The sequence below is a fragment of the Corvus hawaiiensis genome, chromosome 1, assembly GCF_020740725.1.
Source record: "Corvus hawaiiensis isolate bCorHaw1 chromosome 1, bCorHaw1.pri.cur, whole genome shotgun sequence".
Classification (NCBI taxonomy): Eukaryota; Metazoa; Chordata; class Aves; order Passeriformes; family Corvidae; genus Corvus; species Corvus hawaiiensis.
The window spans coordinates 94647222-94669154 of NC_063213.1; the positions used below are offsets into that span (position 1 = coordinate 94647222).

A 21933-nucleotide genomic window follows, 5' to 3' on the forward strand; every position below is an offset into this window, starting at 1 on the left:
ACAAGGAATGCTAATAGCCCTTAATCTGAGACTCCTGCCTCATAAATCCTTGAGCCTCTTGTCCCAGCACTTATAGAAGGAGATCTTCATATAGGAAAGCACACGGAATTAGACAGGAAATGAAGAGGCCGCAGTGCAGGAAACCAGGACACAGCGCCTGCCATTAGCTGGGATGGTGCACATTTGCCATGAGCTGGTCACAAAATTATTACTTCCACCAAGGTGCTACTGGGCCTGAGGCAGTGCAGGACTGCTATAAAAGGCAGCCCAAGTCTCTGCTCTCGCATCCACTTCTCTCACCTCCTCCTCAGGAATCAGGTGAGTGGGAAGCCTCCAATCCTTCTCCTCCTTCTCTCCTCCTGCTTCCAGACCAGCTCTTTCCTGGCTGGAGGTCTCAGCTGATCGAGGCTGTCAGAGCCCAGGGCTGGCAGCTGCTTCTGCTGGGAGAAGGCAGGGGGGAGAAGATCTTGTGCAGAGAGAGGCTGGGACTTGGCTGAGGTGGCTCCTGGGCTTTGAGGTGGGCACTGCAGTGTGGGCCAGGAGGTGCCTTGGCTGCAGGGTGCTTGGGGGCACTGCTGCTTCTCAAGCGTCCTTACATTCTGCTTCTCCCTGCCCTCTGTGCCAGGTGCACCTGTGACCCCGAGCCATGTCCTGCTGCCAGCCCTGCAACCCTTGCTGCCAGCCCTGCGGCCCCTGCCCGCTGGCCAACAGCTGCAATGAGTGCTGTGTCAGGCAGTGCCAGAGCTCCACCGTGGCCATCCAGCCCTCCCCAGTGGTGGTGACCCTGCCCGGGCCCATCCTCAGCTCCTTCCCACAGAACACCGTGGTGGGATCCTCCACCTCCGCTGCTGTTGGCAGCATCCTCAGCTCTGGTGGAGTGCCCATCAACTCTGGCGGCTTTGACATCTCCTGCATCACCAACTGCTATGGTGGCAACAGATGTCGTCCCTGCTAAATCTGCTGGCAACATTTTTGGTCAAGAACTTCCAAGACCTCAGAACATAGTTCTGGGCAGGAGATAGAGCTTTGGGACATTTTCATTGTTCCCTTCTTCTACTTTTTTTTGTCTTTCCTTTGCTGTCCATGTCTCCCCAGGCCAATCTAGGGGGGACATGTTTTCCTTCCTCCCTCTTTTGGGCAGGCAGATGCACACTGCTCTGCAGGAGCTCCATTGCGTTTTAGTGGCTGCCCCTGGTGGTCTCTGTGAGCCACCTCCTTTTCTTCTTTACACTCAATAAAGTTGTTTTGCATCCAAGCCTTGGCTTCTAAGCCCTCCTTTGTTCTCTAGCAAATCTTCCAGTCTGCTCAGGGAGAATAGGTGGAGGAAGCAGAGGATGAGATTCCCTGCAGTGGACTTTCCTTCCTGCCCTTTTCCTTGGAGCTGACAGAGTCATCCCTGGCTACTCAGCAGCTAAAGGCCATCAGGGAGACATCAGGCAACAGTTGTGAAGGGAAAAAAGAATTCTGGGGTCCAGCCCACAATCTCTTCTCTTCTTTCTCCTTTACTCTCTTACCTAGTCTAGGGTCCATGGCTCCCACACAGGAGTACGAGCAGATGAGATGCATTCCTTCAGCACAGGCAGGCAAAGCTGCTGTCCAGGCATGCAGGGCTGAGGTAACTCACAGCTTTGGATTGGTATCAGTCATGTACTCAGGATACACTGTGGTAAATGACTTTTGGTTGAGTTTGTGCGAAGGACTTATGGCTTCAGTATTAAATCACAACATTTGTCCCATGTGTGGATGGATCTAATCTGTCCATCAATGTCTTCCTGACTGAAGTCTTGAATTATGATCAAATTATGGGAAATATTAGTTAATATGTTGGTTTGTGCCTGGTTTGTCTAGATGCTGTTACTACTTAAAAATTTAAAAACAATGAGAGAGAGGAAAACTATCTCCTCTCCTGATCATCTCAGACCCCTTGTCTCATTTTTCTTTCTCCAACCCTCCATCACTTCTGCCTCTTCCTTCTGATCTGTCTCAGCTTAGTCTTTCACAGATGTACATGAAGAAAAAGTATTGCAGAAGCTCTTCTCTCTCTCTGCGGTAAACATTTTCATACCTTTCAACCCAAACAGACAGGACTTTTGATAGTTGATGCAGGGACACAAAAACTCTCTCATCCCACTCATTCTTAGGATGTCCCAGTCTCTCCTCTAGCTGGCATGTGTTGTGCAGCATGCCCTGGCTAGCCATTCCTCCTGCATGTTTACAATGCCAGGGCTTGCTTTTTTGTCTCCTTTAACCTTGGAGACTTCCAAAAGGACAAGAAATGAGGAGCAGGATTAAACATCTCACAGGTTCCTCATCCTGCTGAAGGTGTCCTGGAGCCAGTACAGAAGGACCAAGCACTACAGGCTGTTCCCTGGAGACTCTGGGCAGCATGATATTAGGTACGGAAGATCTGGTTCTCTCTGGGGTATCCCTGTGGGAGGTAAATGGCATTATTTTGCTATGGGATACATGCTGAGCTGAGGTCTCAAACCTCCTGTCCAAGCACACCCCTGCCTTGGTGTTCCTGTAAATGTGGCTTTGGCACAGAACAAGGAACAGGGAGCATTTTCTGCTGTCACTTTGCATCCTCTTGTTTTACCTCTCAGAGCTTTTCCCTGCAGAATCACTGACCCATGTTTTCTTCCAAGCACCATATTGGGCAGATCAAGATCACCCAGCAATGACAACGGAGAGGAGAGGAGAGGAGAGGAGAGGAGAGGAGAGGAGAGGAGAGGAGAGGAGAGGAGAGGAGAGGAGAGGAGAGGAGAGGAGAGGAGAGGAGAGGAGAGGAGAGGAGAGGAGAGGAGAGGAGAGGAGAGGAGAGGAGAGGAGAGGAGAGGAGAGGAGAGGAGAGGAGAGGAGAGGAGAGGAGAGGAGAGGAGAGGAGAGGAGAGGAGAGGAGAGGAGAGGAGAGGAGAGGAGAGGAGAGGAGAGGAGAGGAGAGGAGAGGAGAGGAGAGGAGAGGAGAGGAGAGGAGAGGAGAGGAGAGGAGAGGAGAGGAGAGGAGAGGAGAGGAGAGGAGAGGAGAGGAGAGGAGAGGAGAGGAGAGGAGAGGAGAGGAGAGGAGAGGAGAGGAGAGGAGAGGAGAGGAGAGGAGAGGAGAGGAGAGGAGAGGAGAGGAGAGGAGAGGAGAGGAGAGGAGAGGAGAGAGCACCTTCCATTCCGTTTGTGCCTGCCAGACCAATCGCTTTTATGCCTTGCTCTGGTACCAGGTGCAGAAAGGCCAAGCCCCACAGCTGGTCTCCTATCACGCAGGGCCTGGCGCCAAGCACAGCGGCCGTATCACCACGCACCTGAACACCACGGGGAAATACAGTGTCCTGCAGGTGGAGGAAGTGGAGGTCTCTGACAGTGCCTTGTACCTCTGTGCTGTGCAAGACACCCTGGTGCAGGGAACTTCCTCGGCTGTGCAACAAGCCAGGGGAGGGAGGGAGGGGATGTGTCTGTGAGAGGGTGAGCTTGGGGAAAGGTGAGCTCTTCTCTTGGAACACTATTTCCTGGGTGCACCCAGGGACCTCCAGCCATTACATCCTTCCAGAAGGAGTCAATGTAAGTGACCTGAGAAGAAAGAAAAGGTGGTGAAAAAAAAACTGCTTTGGAACTGTTTTCCCTGTGCATCCTCAGACAGGAAATTATTTGCCATGTGCTGTGAACGGAACACTTGACCATTCTCCTCTCTGTGTGCTCTGCACCAAGGGCTGGAAGGAACCAATCAGAGACTCACCTGAGCCACCTTCCTGTGAAAAAGGTTTGGGTTTTTGTGTTTTCTTTTTTAAATAAAAAGTCTTCATTTTGTTCCCTGAGCTTTTCTCAAAATCCCAATTACTCATTGCAGCTGTTGGCCAGCAGGGTGGGGCCGCAAGGCTGGCAGCAAGGAGTGCAAGGCTGGCACTGCTCTATGCAGAACATGTCTTGGGGCATGAGGAGCACCTGAACACAGGGGAGGGAGGAAGAAAAATATGAGGATACCTGAAGAGCAGCCTGTCTCCACATCAGGAGTGAGTCAAAGAACATGCAGGGCCAGGAGGTGGAGGCTCTGCAGAGATGTATGTGGGCTCATTGGCCTCATCCTATGAGGGCTCAAAGAGAGCCACCAGCTCCTATGCAGCCACTGCCCAGCCCCTGAGTAATTTTCTGTCAGACTCATCTTGAATGCAAAATATCACATTTGAAATGCAAAACATCCCATTTAATGCTATGGGTTGTGGTTTGGCTTCCTGAATGGCTGTGCTTATACTTCCTGCTGTATTTCAGGCACATTTCCCAGTCAACACATTATTTTTTTTTGTTTGTTTTGTGTGACAAGATGTGAGGCCCAAGCAATTCTGGATCAAAACACATCAGCTTGGGCAGAGGACTCATGTGATATGCTGGACAAGTGTAGTAAAAGCAAATTATGTCAGTCTGGATCTCTGCTTTGGGGGTCTTTGGTGGCCTTGTTGGCAAGGCATGACTCAGTTCCTGGGTTTTATGCTATCCTGTGTAACGATGAACCCAGACAAATTCTGTTCCTCCTTCTCTTCCAGAGAGAAGTGTGTGGAGCCCATGTCTGGGACCTTGTTCCTCTCCAGAATGCTCCAGCCCAGTCACCATCATCTCCACATGTCCACAGCAGAGGCCACAGTTCATTCTTTCACAGAATCACAGAATATGCTAAGTTGGAAGGGACCCACAAGGATCGTCAAGTCCAACTCATAGCCCTGCACAGGACACTGCCAAGAGTCACCCTATGCACCTGAGAATGTTGTTTAAACTCTTGTTGACCTCTGTCAGGCTTGGTGCTGTGCCCACTGCCCTGGGGAGCCTGGTCCAGTACCCAACCACCCTCTGGACAAAGAACATTTTTCTAATATCCAACCTAAACCTCTTCTGACACAACTTCAGCCTATTCTTTCTAGTCCTGTCACCACAGGGCAGAGATCAGTGCCTTCCCCTCCTCTTCCCCTCACAAACTGTAGACTGAATTGAGGTCTGACCTCAGCCTCCTCCTCCCCAGGCTGAACAGACCAAATGACCTCAGATGCTATTCATACAGCTTCCCCTCAAGGCCCTTCCTGATCCTTGTGGCCTCCTTTGGACACTCTCCAACAGCTTAATGTCTTCTTTTAAATTGTGATGCCCACAACTACATCCAGGACTCGAGGTGAGGCCGCCCCAGTGCAGAGCAGAGTGGGACAGTCCCCTCCCTTGCTCAGCTGGTGATGCTGGGCCTGATGCCCCCCAGGACACTGTTGGCCCTCCTGGCTGCCAGGGCACTGCTGACTCATATCCAGCTTGCCATCAACCAGGACCTCCAGGTCCCTTTCCATGGCACTGCTTTCCAGGCTCTCGTTGCCCAGTCTGCCTGTACGTGCAGGGTTGTGCCATCCCAGGCGCAGAAATGGGCACTTGCCCTTGTGGAACTTCAAATGGTTGGTGATTGCCCAGCCCTCTAATTTGTTGAGGTCTCCCTGCAGGGTGTTGCTGCCTCTGAGGGAGTTGACAGCTCCTCCCAGTTTTGTATCATCTATGAACTTGCTTAGTTTTCCTTCCAATCCTGCATCCCAGTCATTTATGAAAAAGATTAAGATGGAGCACTACAGAACCCCAGTAGTGACAGGTCACCAGTCTGATGTCACCCCATCACCATCACTCTTTGTGCCTGACCCGTGAGCCAGTTGCTCACCCATCACATGATGTGTTTATCCAGCTGTGGGCTGGACATTTTGTCCAGAAGGATCCTGGGGGAGACAGTATTGAAAGCTTTACTGAAGTCCAAAAAGATTATATCAACTGACTTCCCTTGATCGAGCAGGTGGGTTACCTTGTCATAAAAGGAAATCAGTTCTTACAAGCAGGACTTTCCTCTCATGAAGCTGTGCCGGCTGTGACTTGTCTCACGTGCACTTGTGTGCAGCTGGGGCTGTGTGAATACACATAGGTGCAAAAATTTGTGCATGATTCCTTTCTGGCATGCGTAAGAGTGTGTATGTGTGTGTGTGTCCCTCCTTATGAGGGATTGCTCTACTTACAGCAGTGACACTCTCCACTGCTCTGCCAATAAGCTCCACAGAGCACCCAGAGTCTGCAGGAACTTCCTTGTAGTTGAACAACAGAACAAACCTGGCAGAGAATTATCCTCACCACAGGCAATGAAATGCAGTCTTCTCTATCTTCAGTCCTCCTTTTCCTACTGCTTCAAAGCTCACACTCTGCTGATGATGATTCCTGGACCAATTAGGTTAATTTCACACCAGTTTGGATCCCTAGTTTAATTCAGTGTAAACAATATTGGGAATGCCTAAACATGGCTTGCAGTCCTCATTCCCTGCTTCTCCAGGCCAGGACACAGCTCTCCCAAGATCTAGGGACTTCAAAAGGATGAGGTTTGCTCTACGGACAGCAGAAAGTCTAAGAAATCTTGCCCGCTTCATCCAGGCTATGCTTGAGTGAGTTTGCTTGCACTGCAGTGTCAGTGCTGTCTGGTGTGAGACACATCTCTGCCTCGTGTTCAAGCCAATGCCAAATGTGCCAGTGTAACCAATCAGCCTGGTGCTGTGTCAGGCAGAGGCTGAGGCCTCGGATTCAACGTGTTCTGATCTAATGGAAATGGCATAGGGAAAAGAAAGTGCTCAATGGGTATTTGTCCTCACTTTTTATTGGGTTGTGAAGGGGAGAGGAAGATGGAGTAGAAACCATGGTCCAGCACAAAGGTTGTTCTCTGCATTCCAACTCCTGATATTCTACAGAGGAAATTATGTCCAGGACCATTACACCAATGACCCAAGTGCAGCTCTGGCCATACTGACAGGAACACTCGTCCTCAGGAGATCATGGGGTGCTATTGCTTCAGGGTCTCCCAGCTTTCTGGGCAAAGAAACATCAAGACAAGGCTTGATGGTGTCCGGAAGCAGAGCAGCCAGGGGATGTCTTCCTCAGCTCCAAGAGATTGTACTCTTAAGAGTTGCCCCTCCATGGTGCCCCAAAATTCCATTCCTCTGTGAATGGAGAAGGGTCTCCTTATGCCCTCACCCACTTCCATAACTGAGCAACACCTTTCTGCTTTGGCATGCAGGAGTGCATCCTGGGGGAAGGACCACACAGAGACCAGACTTGAATGCAGCAGAACTTTAATGAAATGAAAGAAGGCAACAAAGCCACTGCAAGCAGAGGTCAGCAGCACAGGCAGCACCAGGAGCAGCAGAGAGTCTGCGCTCCTTGGCTCTGGAATAGTTCCTGCATGATATTGGTCTACCTGTCCCACAAAGGGGAGAAACCAAATGGTCCCTACCAAGATGGCCTTTGGGGATCATTGCAGCACATAGGAACCAATGCAAACAATGAAAACAGAAAGGCAAGTTCAGTCAGCTATCCCACAAACAGCACCAAAACCTAGATCCCCTGCCCAACACCATGTTCTGAGTTCCCTGAGGTGTCTCCATGGGGCTTTCCCAGCAGCTTTAGCAGGGACGACTTCTGTTGCCACCGTAGCGCCTGGTGATGCAGGAGAGGTCAAAGCCACCAGAGTTGATGGGAACTCCTTCAGAGCTGAGGATGCTGCCAACAGCAGCAGAGGTGGAGGATCCCACCACGGTGTTCTGTGGGAAGGAGCTGAGGATGGGCCCGGGCAGGGTCACTACCACAGCAGGCGGCTCAATGATGACGGTGGAGCTCTGGCACTGCCTGACACAGCACTCATTGCAGCTGTTGGCCAGCGGGGTGGGGCCGCAGGGCTGGCAGGGCCGGCACGGGGTGTTGCAGGACATGTCTTGGGGCTGCAGGTGCACCTGGCAGAGAGAGCAGAGAGGAAACAGAGCACAACAGTGGGTGGGTGGGTGAAGAGCAGCCTGGTTACCCCATCACAAAAGAGCCAAGGCCATTGTGAGTGGGAAGCTGGAGATTGTGCCAGGAGCCCTACAAAGAGCAGCCCAACTCAGGAAGTTCTCTCCCAGGGCATAAACCAAAACGAACCACAGTCACCAGCCTCTCTCTATGCCAGCCTCCTCCCTCCTTTCCTCTCTCATGACCAGATGCTCCAAACCCCAAATACGAGAAAGCCAACATCAGTTGAGATGTCCACCAAGTGGAGATCTCCCTTTGGAAGAGAAAGAGAAGTGGCTTCAGACTCACCTGATTCCCAAGCAGAAGGAAGCAAGAGAAGTGGATGGGAGAGCAGAGACTTGGGCTGCCTTTTATACCTGCCCTTCACTGCCGCAGGACCAGGGACAGCCTTTGCAGAGGTAACAATTTCCCGGCAAGCTCATCTTGAATGCAAACCAGCACACCTAATGATACGGGCTGTGCTTTCATTTCCTGCACTGCTGCCTTTTCATTTCCAGGTTTGTTCCATGCCCGTTTCCCAATGAAGGCTTCTTCTGATCCCTGGGATTAAAGGCCCTGGGATTTCTGAGGCAGGAATGCAGCAGTGCAGGCAGAAAACTCAGTTTATGTACTGTATGGGCCCAGACCAGGCAAGTGATGCTATCCTGATCACTCTGGTGTGGTTGTTTGAAGTGTTGTTTTCAGGAAGAAGCTGCAGTGCTCATAGAATCATATAATCATAGAATGGTTTGGACTGCATAGAACTCCTTCATAAAGAGAAACAGAGACAATCACTAGACAAGGTTGTTCCAAGCCCCATCCAGCCTGGCCTTGAACACTTCCAGAGATGCAGCAGCCACAGCTTCTATGAGAAGAGTTCCATTGTCTCACCGCCCTTTGAGAAAGGAATTTGTTCGTAACATCTAATCTACATCTTTCCTCTTTTAGTTTAAAACATTCCACTTTGTCCTATCAGTGTCTGACTGTGTAAAAAGTTGGCATCCATCTTTTATAGACCCCCTTCACATACTGCAAGGCCTCAATAAGGTCTTCCCAAAGCCTTCTCTTCTCCATGCAGAACAACCCCAACTCTCTCAGCCGGTCTTCAGAGAAGAGTTGCTCCAGCCCTCTGAGCATCTTTGTGGTCTCCTTCGGACCTTTGGACACACATCCTTGTGGCCTCCATGTCTTTCCTGTGCTGAAGACTCCAGGTCTGAATGCAGGTGGGGTCTCACGAGATCAGAGTAGATGAGGAGAACCACTGCCAGTCATGCCTTTCATGATGCAGTCCAGGATGCAGTTGGCTTTCTGGGCTGCAAATGCAAACTCTTGGCTCATGTCCAGCTTTTCATCCACCAGAACTCCCAAGTCCTTCTTCACAGGTCTGCTCGCAACGAGTTCATCTCCCAGTCTGTACTCATGTCTGAGTTTGTCCTGATGCGGGTGCTGCACCTTGCATTTGGACTTCTTAAACTTCATCAGGTTTGCATGGGCCCAGTTCTCAAGTTTCTCCAGGTCTCCCTGGATGGAAGTCTCCTTCTGTAGTGTCAGCTGCACTGCTCAGCTTTGTGTCATCTGCAAACATGCCAAGGGGGCACTTGATCTATTATCTCTGTCATTGAAAAAGACACTAAAAAGCATCAGTCCCAAGACAGAGCCTTGAGACATGCCCCTCTTCCCCTGCCCCCATGTGGTCATAGAGCCACAGACCAAGGCTGTGCCCATCCAGCCATTTCCATATTCACAATAGAATACCCTTCAAATCCTTGTGTATTGGGTTTGCATGGCCTGGTTTTGGTAGTGGGAAGGCTACAGGGGTGGCCTCTGCAAGAAGTTCCTTGGTGTCCAGCAGAGCCAAAGGCAACTGGCTCCAGGATGGACCCACTGCTGGCCAAGGCTGAGCCCATCAGAGATAGAAGTGACACCTCGGGAATAAGATGTTTAAGAAGGAAAGAAGTTATTGCACAGGTGTAATTGCAACCAGAGAAGAGTGAGAATATGTGAGAGGAACAGCTCTGCAGACACCAAAGTCAGTGGAGAAGGAGGAGGAGCAGGAGCTGCTCCAGACTCCAAAGCTGGGATTACTCTGCAGTTCAGGGTGAAGACCATGGTGAGGCAGCACATGGAGGGCACAGGGGTGCAGAGATGCACCTGCAGCCCCTGGAGGAGCCAACACCAGAGCAGGGGGATGCCTGAGAGGAGGTTGTGACCCCATGGGAAGCCTGTGCTGAAGCAGAGTCCTGGCAGGGACCTGTGGAGAGAGGAGCCCTTGCTGGAGCAGGTTTGCTGGAATGATTTGTGACCCTGTGAGGGTTCCTGAAGGACTGACCCCGTGGAAGAGTGACCCATGTTGTAGCAGTTTGTGGGGAACCATAGCTTGTGGGAAAGACTCATTTTGGAGAAGTTCATGGAGAACTTCTCCCATGGGAGTGACCCTACCCTGGAGCAGGGGAAGGACTCCCACTCCTCTCCCTTAGCCCCAGCAGGAACAATCTGTGATGAATTGACCATGAGCCCCATTCCTGTCTCCCTGCTCCACTGGGTGGGGGAAGAGATAGAGCTGGGAAGGAGGGAGAGGTAGGGGGAAGATGTTTGGTTTTTTTGGGTTTTTTTATAAGACTTATTTTACTTCTTATTATCCTCCTCTGATTTTGTTGGTAATAAATTCAAGTAATATCCCTTAGCTGAGTCTGTTTTTCCAATGACAGTATTTAATGAGAGATCTCTTACAGTCATTATCTCAACTGATGAACCATTGTTATATTTTCTCTCCCCTGTCCACTCGTAGAGGAGAGTGATAGAGTGGCTTTGGTGGGTGCCTGGCATCCAGTCAGGGTCAACCCACTACACTGTCTCTCCAAGTTGGAGATAAGGATGTTGTGTGGGCTATGTTGAAGGTCTGACAGAAGTTTAGGTAGATTACACTGGCCAGTCTTCCCTTGCTGACTGTTTCAGTCACTCCATCATTGAAGGCCACCAGATTGCTCAGACATTACTTGCCCTAAGAGAAGCCTTGCTGGCTGCTTTGGATCATCTCCTTGTCCTGAATATGACTTACAGTTGCTTTCATGGGGATCTGCTCCATCATATTCCCAGGCATAGAGGTGAGGTTTACCAGTCTGTGATTCCTCGGGTCTTTTGTATCTCCTCTTTAAAAATCCAGTCTGCTGCTGAATGCCCAAGGACTCCTGTGCACAAGGATGGGCCATGTCCTTCCCTAGCCCTCCCTCCTCAGATCACCCTGATGGTTATTTGTTGTTGTCTCCCCATGTGTGTGCATTGGGCTGCTGGGTTTGACCCTACCTAACTCGGCCCTCAGGAAAAATTTCTGGCTTGTTTTGACTTGTCCACTTTCTGAGCAGTCTGTGAGTACATAAAAAATGCCATGAGCTTGCCTGGGGCCTTGCCCTTCCCCACAAGGCTCCAGCCCTGTTGCGGCTGTCTCCTGGTGTCCTCAGCAGAGTTCACAGTAGGGTGTGTTCCTACACGTGTTCATGTCTTGGTGCTCTTGTGTGCAACCAGACTTGTGAATGTACCACAAGTGCATATTTGACAGGTGTATATGAACACATGTCCTTTTGTGTCTCTCCTCACAAACAGACTGTGTTGCTCATGGCAGGAACACTCTCCACAGCTCTGTTCATGAGCTCTGCAAAGCAGCAGGAACTCAAGTGCAGCTGAAAAGTAATGGCGTCAGCCTCCTAGAAATCTCTCCAAAAAGAGGCATTGTAATCAACCCGTTCCCTGAACCCTCCTCCTCCTGATCCTCCAAAGCTCGTACTCCACTGAGGATGATGCCAAGCCCCAGCAAGGACTACCATTTTAGATCCTTAGTTTAGTTCAGTGTAGCAGCATTGGGACTGCCTCAGCAGTCCCCCTCTGCCTGCTTCACCGGGTCAGGACACAGCTGCTAGAGAGTTCGAAAAGATGGGGTTTGCTTTATCCTGGAGAAAGAATAAGGAATCCTACCTACTCTCCTTGTTCAGGCCGTGTCCAAATGGATCTGCTTCCAGTGAATTGTTGCTGCTTCTGGGTGTGGGACACAGCCTTCCTCCATGCCAAAGCCAATGTCAAATGTGCAGCTCATTGACCTGGTGCTGTGTCAGGTTGAGATCTTGGCCTAAACAGGTACTGAATTAAAGAATCACAGTACGTGCTGTTGGTGTGCACTGGAGTGGAAGGACAGAGATACTGTGTGTTGCACAGGGGAAGCCAATAAATGGGGTTATTGGGCAGATGGGCTCCAGCAGGGGATGCCCCAGCAGTCGCTCTGTGGTACAGATGTCACCGTGTCCAGGTAGGAGTGGAGCAGAGAGAGAGTGGGGGACTCCAGTGGTGCCAGGCAGAGCAAGGAGCTGGATTGCCCCTATATTAGCAATTTATCCAGTGACAGCAGTGCAGGTCTTGTGGGGGAAAAGGTGAGGTGTGATCATCACAAGAACATGTCCGTGGCCAAAGAGGTGGAGGAGTTCAGAGACTCTTCCCTAAATCTCCAGCAGGAAGAATGTGCAGGGAACTTCCCCTGTTAGTTCCTTCATGCTTCAGCCCCTGTTTTGAACTTAGCTTTGCCTTCATCAGCCCCTTCCCTGCATTCAGGGAACTGTAAACATCTGCGATGTCCCAGCCTTTTAATCACTTGCTTAAGCTGAGGGTGGAAGTTGAAAGAGAAATTTTGGAGTATCACAGAAAAAAATCCCTAGATGTCTGTGTTAATAGTGAAGCCAGCTGTTCTTCACAGACGCTCAGAGATTAATGCCACAACTGTGTCGTGGAAAGGAAGAAGAATGTTGTACACTAGTAGGCCCAACTTTCTGTAGAGACACTGTGCCATGCTGTCATCAGTCCTGTTACCCATCTTCTATAAACAGTGAAGGGATGGCTAAAAAGCAGAAATTTCCAACAGGTATGCACAGGGTACAGACATTCATTAGAACTGTATCCTGCAGAACTTGGCTTATGCAGTCCCCATCAACCTTATTGCAAAGAGAGATGTGTTCAGTGCCCTGATACCTCTGTCACCCTGACTGACCGTTGGTCAAACAGGCAAGAGGAGGCGATGTCATCAAAGGACTTCAGAACCTCACTTTCTGGAAGAAAAGGACATCTGTCTGCATTCCAGACTCTCGGATGGGGAAAGGGCAATTTACACAATTTTCACTGTGGATGGATGGATGGATGGATGGATGGATGGATGGATGGATTCTGTTTATCCAGCCCTTACTGACTGAGGCTTCTGATGTGCTTTTGATCAAAACAGTGCCCAAGAGCATCAGACTGAGCAAGAGGGATGTTTGCGAACAAAACTTGTCAGCCACAGACAGCTCGCAGATACTGCTGAGTGTGTCCCCTTGTTACCCTCACAACTCAAGGGGACCAGAATGACTTTGCACAGAACTTTTCTGGAGCAGTGCTGGTCCTGACACAGCAGGGCCTTCGAGGCCCTGAGCCTGAGCAAAGCTGCTCCATCTGTGCTTGGGAGTGACAAGGTACCACCAAGAAGTGAAGGGTCTGTGGGCATTGGTTACTGTCCATGGACTGCCCTGGCCCATGAGGGTTCACGGGGACTCCAGTGTGAGACCCAGTGTGGTTAATCCCAGTACTAACTTGTGAATGATGCCAGCCCTACACGCCTGCCAAAACCTGGACCCTGCCATGGGCCTTAGGTGTTGTGGTAGGGCTTCAAGGAGGAACAGATCCCAGCTGCCCATGGTCATTTGTGCTGGCCATGGTCTGAGACTGGGCAATGGAGAGGAGGAGAAGATGGAGATGAGGCCATGGGCCAGCCCTGAGGCCATTCCACAGAACCACACTTCTGACATCCTTTGGGAACATTTTCTGTCTACCCCAGCACAGCACTGACCAGAGAAAGAAGTGATGCATTCCCATGATCCTGCAGGGTGGTTTGTCTTCAGGACCTCTGACAGAATTCTAGTTGTCACTTGAGGACAGCAGAGGTTTTGCAGGAGGTGTTGGGGGTGTATCTGGGCAGAGACACTGAACGGCAAGGGCTGATTGCCCTCAGGGAGCTGGGGATGTTTTGCATCCTGCCCCAGGACTGTACCCCAAGGAGGACCCTCTGCAGTGTAACCCAACCTCACATTTTTCTGGATGAAGGATCTCACTACATTGTCACCTTATCCCCTCCCAGCATCAACATCATTCTCTCCCAGCAGCTTGCAAGGGCATATGTGGAGGGAAGGACCACCTGGAGACCAGGCCTGAGATGCAAAAATCTTTATTGAATTTAAAGAGGAAATCAAAGTTGTTAGAAGCACAGATGCTCAATGCAGGGATCTGGAGGGACAAGCAAGACACTTCACCTCTTGGCCATGGTGAAGTCCATGCAGGGCATCCGTTTGCTTGCCTGTAGAGTGCAGGCTGGCTTAGAGGAGCCTTGCAGCCCAGGGGAGCAGAAGGACACAATGGAAATAGAGAAAAGGAGATATGTAGGCAAGACATAGGCCGTGCTTTCAAAGTGCCTGAGCTGGGCCCTTCCTGCCAGCATTTTCAGGAGGAACTAAAGATGGTCAGTTCCTCTGAAAGAAATGACCTGAAGATTCTTCCTTTGTCCAGCACCATGCCTGGAGATCTGGGGGACACCTCCCAAGACCTGTATATGCCCAGCACCATTAGCAGGGGAGGCCTCTCCTTCCACCGTAGCGCCTGGTGATGCAGGAGAGGTCAAAGCCACCAGAGTTGATGGGAACTCCTTCAGAGCTGAGGATGCTGCCAACAGCAGCAGAGGTGGAGGATCCCACCACGGTGTTCTGTGGGAAGGAGCTGAGGATGGGCCCGGGCAGGGTCACCAGCACAGCAGGCGGCTCAATGACGACAGTGGAGTCCTGGCACTGCCTGACACAGCACTCATTGCAGCTGTTGGCCAGCGGGCAGGGGCCGCAGGGCTGGCAGGGCCGGCACGGGGTGTTGCAGGACATGTCTTGGGGCTGCAGGTGCACCTGGCAGAGAGAGCAGAGAGGAAACAGAGCACAACAGTGGGTGGGTGGGTGAAGAGCAGCCTGGTTACCCCATCACAAAAGAGCCAAGGCCATTGTGAGTGGGAAGCTGGAGATTGTGCCAGGAGCCCTACAAAGAGCAGCCCAACTCAGGAAGTTCTCTCCCAGGGCATAAACCAAAACGAACCACAGTCACCAGCCTCTCTCTATGCCAGCCTCCTCCCTCCTTTCCTCTCTCATGACCAGATGCTCCAAACCCCAAATACGAGAAAGCCAACATCAGTTGAGATGTCCACCAAGTGGAGATCTCCCTTTGGAAGAGAAAGAGAAGTGGCTTCAGACTCACCTGATTCCCAAGCAGAAGGAAGCAAGAGAAGTGGATGGGAGAGCAGAGACTTGGGCTGCCTTTTATACCTGCCCTTCACTGCCGCAGGACCAGGGACAGCCTTTGCAGAGGTAACAATTTCCCGGCAAGCTCATCTTGAATGCAAACCAGCACACCTAATGATACGGGCTGTGCTTTCATTTCCTGCACTGCTGCCTTTTCATTTCCAGGTTTGTTCCATGCCCGTTTCCCAATGAAGGCTTCTTCTGATCCCTGGGATTAAAGGCCCTGGGATTTCTGAGGCAGGAATGCAGCAGTGCAGGCAGAAAACTCAGTTTATGTACTGTATGGGCCCAGACCAGGCAAGTGATGTAACAGTCTGTATAACTGGTGGGGTTTTTTGTGTTCCAGCAATTCTCAGCTGGGTGCCCAAGGGCTCCTGTGCATGAGGATATGTCCTATCCTTCTCTTTCCCTCCCTATGGTCACTTCTTCCCTCCCTGTGTCCACGGACTGTGCAAGTAATTTTGGCCCCAACCTGCCTAACTCTGCTATCAGGGAAAAATTCTAGCTTGTTTTAACCTATCCCCTCTTTGTGCAGCAGTAAAAATGTCATGGGCTTGTCTGGCTCCTTGTCCTTCCTCACAATGCTCCAACCCTGATGCAGTTGTCTCCAGGTGTCCTCAGCAGAGTCCACAGTGTGTTTTGTTCTTACAACCTTGACTTCTACAGGGTAAGAGAGGGGGGCCCATGCAATCCTCATGAAGCTCAAGAAGGCCAAGTGTAAGGTCCTGAATGTGGGTTGGGTCACTCCCAAGGATGGACACAGACTGGGTACTGAGTAGACTGAGGTCAGCCCAGCCAAGAAGAACTTGGGTGTACTGGTGAATGAGAGGCTGGACATGACCTGCAATGTGCACATGCAGCCCTGGAAGCCAATTGTATCCCAGAATTGTATTGCATCCAAAGAAGAGTGACTACCAGGTCTAGGGAGATGGTTCTCCCCCACTACTCTGCTCTTGTGAGACCCCAGCTGGAGTGCTGTGTCCAGTTCTGGGGCCCCCAACATAAGAGGGATGTGAAGGTGCTGAAGCCAGAGGAGGCCACGAAGATGCTCAGAGGGCTGCAGCCCCTCTGCTATGGAAAAAGGGCTGGGAGAGATGGATGTGTTTAGCCTGGAGATGGTCCTGGGGATACCTTAAATCACATTCCAGGGCCCAAAGAGGATCCAAGAGAGACGAAGAGGGACTTTTTACAAGGGCATGGAGTGACAAGACAAGGGGAATGGCTTCCCACTGAAACAGGATTGATTCATACCAGTTACTAATAAAAAATTCTTTCCTCTGAGGGTGGTGAGGCCATGGCACAGGTTGTCCAGAAAAGCTCTGGCTGCCCCATCCCTGGAAGTGAGGGCTGTGCTGCTGTGAAGCACATACTCTTGCAACTTTTACAGTTGCTTCTAAATCCAGAGATTTTGACAATGAAAACTGTTCAAGAAACCTGACTTGGGGCAGATCTATTGGAGGCTACACCATAAACAAGCCAAACCATCCTTGTCAATGCCCTCTGCTTAAAATAACACTGGGATTCTCAGAGCAAATAGCCTACCTGCTCTTCTTCCTGTTCCTACTCTCTGTGGACCTCCACTGATGGCCACAGCTGGAGAATGAGGCCTTTGGTAGGAGGCACAACTGCTCTTATGGTTTTGCCATTGTCGTCACAGTAGCCCAAGATGGGAAGGGCCCTTCCTTACCCTGCATCAGCAAGTAGAAAACAGCCATCAGCCAGACTCTGGACAAGATTCTTCCTGCACTCATCCACTGCCAGAGAGTTGTACCACTCCTTTTCATAGCTCTCCTTCTTTTCAGGGAAACCACCCGTGCTGGAGGGAGCTCCTGTGTTCCCAAGTCCATGCCAGTTTCTCTGTCCAACAGCTGGTAATGATCTCAGTGATCAAGAGATCTCAGTGATCTCCTTTCCTCCCATGAGCTAAAGGAGGGGTTCTGGGGACCTATTTTCAGGCAATCCTACTACAGCACTGCTTATGGAAACTCAGCTCAAGGGTGCTGAGTTTCCAGATGGATCCCACCCTTTGAATTGGAGTCTGTTGCTCATGAAGTATCATCCCCTTTGCCTGAGAAATCTCAGGGTACTCATTTGTTTTCCTGCTGCTGTTCCTCTCTCACATAGCCTGCATCTCCCAAGTGACCTGGGTCTGCTCTGACAGCCCTGTGTGAGGCTTTGCATGCCCCTGTTTATCTCAGAGGGCTTCAAGCAGTGTTGACAAGGAATTCACAGCGGCTCTCAGTGTCCTGCACTCTGCCGTGTCTTGGATTTCTTGGACATGTCAGGTCATGCTTTTTGTTGCTTTCCAGGACTGTAGTGGGCTTCAACACTCCAAATACACAATTCTCTCTGAAATGCATCATTCCTAGGCAGAAATGACAAGCAGTGATGTCTGTCTGAGGATAAATCCAGTCTTGGGCTCTTTCTGCTGTCCCAGCCATTTTCCCAAATGCCACTGAAAAAGAGCACAGCCGACAAAGGGTGGGAATCAGCCTGTCCTTGGGCAAAGGTGCCTGGGCCTGGATACAGGTCTAAGTGCCAAGTGCCCAGGTGGATGCAGGAGGTTTGTAAATCTCCTCCAGAAGTGCCATTGCTTCTAGAAGGGAGGAATAGATGTTCAGTTCAGACTCAATCATCTTCCTCAGAGAGCTCTACACTCAGGTGAAATTAATTCCACACTCTCCATAAAGGTGTGTATACCATGTTGATGCCTCCTCATTATGAAGTGGCTACATGGACTATCTTCACAGTGTGCAAAAAGAAAAGCTTTGAGAATGTGATTAATCTGTTCTGAAATGAAAATTGGGAGGGAAAAAGCAAGTGCTGTTTGGAAGCACTAATACCCTCCCAATGAGTATAAAGAGAGACTTGCTTCCCAGCCAGCCTTCCACAGCTCTTCACTTTGAGTGCTTTGCCAATCACATTAAAGTTTTTCCACAACAAAGCCCAAAATGGGTGGAATAATGTACTGCTAAAAATGATGTGGAGTTTTAGATGTGGAAATGCCCAGACACATCTAGTATGAAACACACCATTTTGCATAATTTTAATTAAAAATAAGAGAGTAGATTCAGATACTAAGGCAAGGAAGGAAGAGGAATTATGCAAATTTTGTTTGCATTCTTATGCTAGGAATAATGGCTATAGGTAGAGATATAAGACATTGCCAAATTTTATCCTGAATTAGGGTATGATTTGATGAAATAGCTACAAGAATGTGGCACAGATACGTCCTCAAAACATCAGGCTAAATGGAGCAACATGTCTGTTTCCTAAAGCAATGTTTCCTGAACTTGCTGGGATTTCTTTAGGAGGTTCAGACGAACCCTGACAGAATGAAGCACTTGGCAAACTGGGGTAGAAACCTGTGGGAGTACCACTCCTCCAGCTCTGTTACAGAGCCATTTATGGATGGGGTTTGTGACCCTTTCCAAGCACAGCACTTTAGAGGACTAGGAGGCATTCTGAATTCACCAGGAATGAACAGAGGGTGGTGGGAGCAGCAGAACTGAGGCTCAGCCCAGCCAGAGATGGCTGTAAGTTGATATGAGCTCATTGGGGAACTGGTGGCTTCTCACTGCCTGCGATGCCCACACAGACCTCCATATCAGTGGGGATTTTCTGCAGGGCAGAAGTCATGGGAGGGAGGGGATGAATCTGTTTGTTCAACTTTGAAAATTCACTTCACTTCTTCTGGAAAGCCCGTCCCAGAGCGAGCTTCACCTCTTTGTTTCTGAGTGTGTAAATGAAGGGGTTTAAGAAAGGAGTTACCACTGTGTTAAAGGTATTCACAATTTTGTTCAGATCCAGGGAGTTCTGGGCCGATGGCTTGACATACAGGAACATGGTGGAGCCGTACCAGATTGTGACAACACTGAGATGGGCAGAGCAGGTGGAAAAGGCCTTTTTCCGGCCATGGACTGACTGAATCCTCAGGATGGAGGAGATGATGTACATGTAGGAGACCAGGGTGACCACACAGGAGGACACCACAACAATTATGGAGATGAGGAAGGTTGCCAGCTCCACAGGCCATGTATCACTGCAGGAGAGGGCAAGGCAGGAATCTATATCACAGAGAAAATGATTGATGACATCTGGCCCACAGAAAGTCAGCCTGGATGTCAGAAAGGCCAGCAGGGAGATGGACAAAAAGCCTCCCAGCCAGGAGCTGAGTGCCAGCCGAAGAGAGAGGGCACTGTTCATGAGGGAGTTGTACCTCAGGGGGTAGCATATGGCTAAGTAGCGGTCATAGGCCATGACAGACAGGAGAAAACACTCAGTGGAGCCTAGAGAGAGAAGAAAGAACAACTGGAGGATGCAGACACTGAAGGAGATGGTCTGGCTAGTCCCCAGCATGACCCCTATGGCTTTGGGAACAACACCTGTAGTGTACCAGATCTCCAGAAAGGAGAGATTACAGAGGAAAAAGTACATTGGGGTGTGTAGGTTGCTGCTTTTCCACACAAGGGCTATGATGGATGCATTGCCTATTACTGTCAGGGTGTACATCAGTGCAAACACTACCACAAGGGAAACTCGGGATTGCCATGTGCCTGGGAAGCCAAGAAGGATGAATTCTTCCACACTTGTCCCATTTGCCATGTCCTTCCAAATGTTGAGGTCCATCTGCAGAGAAAGAAAAGCTTCTGTGAGAGTTTGCATGCCTGTGCTGGTCCTTCAGATGCTACAAGTAGCGAAAAAAAATCACCGTCCCTGAAAATGCAGTTGGTTCACAACATGGGAAAATGGCATTAATCCTAAATTAAAATTGTCTGAGAAATCCTTCCTGGATAAAACATGTTTAGACAACTAGATCTAACCCTGAAAATCAGGCCAAACCCAACAAATGAATATTTGGAGAATTATTTATCAGATTATGCACCTCCTTTAAAAATGTGGAATGTAGTCACTTCTGTGAGATGAAAATCCCACTTAGGAAACTATGGACAACAGGCTGAGGCACTCCAGCTATGGGAAAAGCTGTTAGAAATACAAAGGGAATAACATAACCTGTACTCTCCAAGGCAGGCAATACTGAGGTGTGATATCAGCAAATGCAACTGAGGAATACAAATACTGTCAGGTTAATGTGGCACTGCAAGAGATTTTTCCCACCTCTTCTAGGTCAGCTTATTACAAGGGATTGAGACTGAGCTGCAGCTCACAGGGAAGCAGGTTAGTATGTCACTACTCAAGGTCTCCTATATTTGCTTTCTTTCAAGTCTCAGAACAGGAAGCTTTTGCAAATACCTCCATTTCCTGCATTGATGTCTGCTTCTCAGCATAGCTACTAGGAGTACGATTCACCTCTTTGCAATTTTGCCTTCTCAGAGTCAGGGGAAGGATTTCTGCTGACCAAGCTGAAATATCTACTGTGAAATACTCCTATCTCAGCTCCTCAGCTTACCCCCCTTCTTTCTTCACAGATAGAGAAAAAGCATGAGGGCGACATGGCTCATTTTGTCTTATATACATGGCCAAAAGCCCTCTAGAAGTGCCAGGTTGTTTCTGAGGTCTAAGGCAGGAATCTAGTGAGCACTTTAGATGGATGTCAGACATCCCAACTTAGGCAGAGATATTTAGCCTCAGTGACTGAAGGCAAAATCCTCTGAGTTCTATCCTATTAAAGGTAGCTGTGCTGAACTGTTCCTGTAGGCAAGGGAGGATTCTTGATCAGTTCTCTAAGGAGAACATATCTTCAGGTGGATGTGGAAGACAGATGGACTAAATCATCATCTGAATCATCCCTTTTTTTCCTATCTTCCTCCACAGCAATATATACCAGAAAATTCATGTACTTAAAGAGTAAAGAAATCTCCCTTAAATAAGCTCTCCTTAAACATGCAAGGCATCGGAAGTCTGTGCTATATGTCTTGGGCAGGCTTCACTCACCAGATTTGCCAGTGGAAATGATCCAAATGACATTTTTTCATGCACCATCTTCCCGAGGAAGCCATGGTCCCCTTGGCTAATGGAGAACATTAGAAAGAGGTAGATTTTTGGGGGGGGAACTCTGGATTCAGATGAAGGTGTGTGGATGAGCAGCTCTCCCCTTGCCGACTCACTTCAAGCTGATGGCAACTGCCTGACCTTGTTTCCTCTCCATCCAGTAGGATCTGACAGCTTGCAGCCCTGATCTTTTCCCTCTCGCAGCCACGGCTGTAATTCCACTAAAGGGAGCTTTGTGTGCATGCACACAAAGTGTAAACTCTCTTCAGTTTAGCTTCATATAGCGAGATCATACACCAGAGAGTCGCCAGCATCATTAGCATAAGAACATCCCTACACCCACCTCATTAACACAATGAAGCTCCAGCTGGCCACACCTAGGAGACTGTTTTCTGTTTTCCCTCTGGTGTGCCCCAGGGAGTTTGACCTCTGGGAGGTCTTATGGGCTTGTCAGAGATGGATAGTACTCTCTCTTCACACAGGGCAATTAAAGAACAGCAATGCAATTCCCTAAGTGGCTGCTAGGCTGGGTGTTTGCCTCCTGCCTGCAGCTGTGGTATGAGAACCTTGTCAGGAACTCAGCTGACATGGAGATGTCTGAAATAGTCATGTTCCAAGTATTTGGTGCTGGATACCAAGATGGCTGTGAAACCTCCAAGGTGGGGAGTAACTAAAGGCAACTATGGGCACATGAATACAGATACTGTAAGGTAAGGAGTTCACCTACCTCATTTCAGAGCCTCTTAATGCAGTTAAGGCCTCTGTCTTCAGGCTTAGCTGAAGAACTAAGTAAAGATCTAAGTTCAAAATCAGACGAGACGAGACATTAGTAGAGGAAAAT

General features: G+C 49.7%; 3 protein-coding genes and 1 pseudogene across 4 annotated transcripts; 1 reads left to right on the forward strand and 3 right to left on the reverse strand.

The window, feature by feature from the left end:
- Positions 1-211: 211 nt before the first annotated feature.
- On the forward strand, positions 212-1255 carry LOC125331380 (feather keratin Cos1-2-like). Of its 2 annotated transcripts, none has more exons than XM_048315280.1 (2): positions 212-318; positions 626-1255. In XM_048315280.1, the coding sequence occupies exon 2, from the start codon at positions 647-649 to the stop codon at positions 953-955; it is 309 nt and encodes a 102-aa protein (XP_048171237.1). In that variant the 5' UTR covers positions 212-318; positions 626-646; the 3' UTR covers positions 956-1255. The 2 variants fall into 2 exon arrangements, with proteins under 2 accessions (XP_048171237.1, XP_048171244.1); XM_048315287.1 differs by lacking the exon at positions 212-318 and adding an exon at positions 355-517.
- A 6079-nt stretch (positions 1256-7334) lies between these two features.
- Positions 7335-8210, reverse strand: LOC125331389 (feather keratin Cos1-1/Cos1-3/Cos2-1). Its single transcript, XM_048315302.1, has 2 exons — positions 8107-8210; positions 7335-7763 (listed from the first exon to the last, which is right to left on the reverse strand). The coding sequence occupies exon 2, from the start codon at positions 7740-7742 to the stop codon at positions 7437-7439; it is 306 nt and encodes a 101-aa protein (XP_048171259.1). The 5' UTR covers positions 7743-7763; positions 8107-8210; the 3' UTR covers positions 7335-7436.
- Positions 8211-14016: 5806 nt separating this feature from the next.
- On the reverse strand, positions 14017-16855 carry LOC125334662 (annotated as a pseudogene).
- A 1374-nt stretch (positions 16856-18229) lies between these two features.
- LOC125335567 (olfactory receptor 6F1-like) lies at positions 18230-21161 on the reverse strand. Its single transcript, XM_048323279.1, has 2 exons — positions 21036-21161; positions 18230-19769 (listed from the first exon to the last, which is right to left on the reverse strand). The coding sequence occupies exons 1-2, from the start codon at positions 21123-21125 to the stop codon at positions 18825-18827; spliced, it is 1035 nt and encodes a 344-aa protein (XP_048179236.1). The 5' UTR covers positions 21126-21161; the 3' UTR covers positions 18230-18824.
- Positions 21162-21933: the final 772 nt, after the last annotated feature.

Coding starts and splice junctions, on each gene's coding strand:
- LOC125331380 (XM_048315280.1), top strand. CDS start 647: ATGTCCTGCTGCCAGCCCTGCAACCCTTGCTGCCAGCCCTGCGGCCCC.
- LOC125331389 (XM_048315302.1), bottom strand. CDS start 7,742: ATGTCCTGCAACACCCCGTGCCGGCCCTGCCAGCCCTGCGGCCCCACC.
- LOC125335567 (XM_048323279.1), bottom strand. CDS start 21,125: ATGTTCTCCATTAGCCAAGGGGACCATGGCTTCCTCGGGAAGATGGTG. Junction 19,770..21,035: donor CATTTCCACTGGCAAATCTG/GTGAGTGAAGCC, acceptor CTTTCTCTGCAG/ATGGACCTCAACATTTGGAA.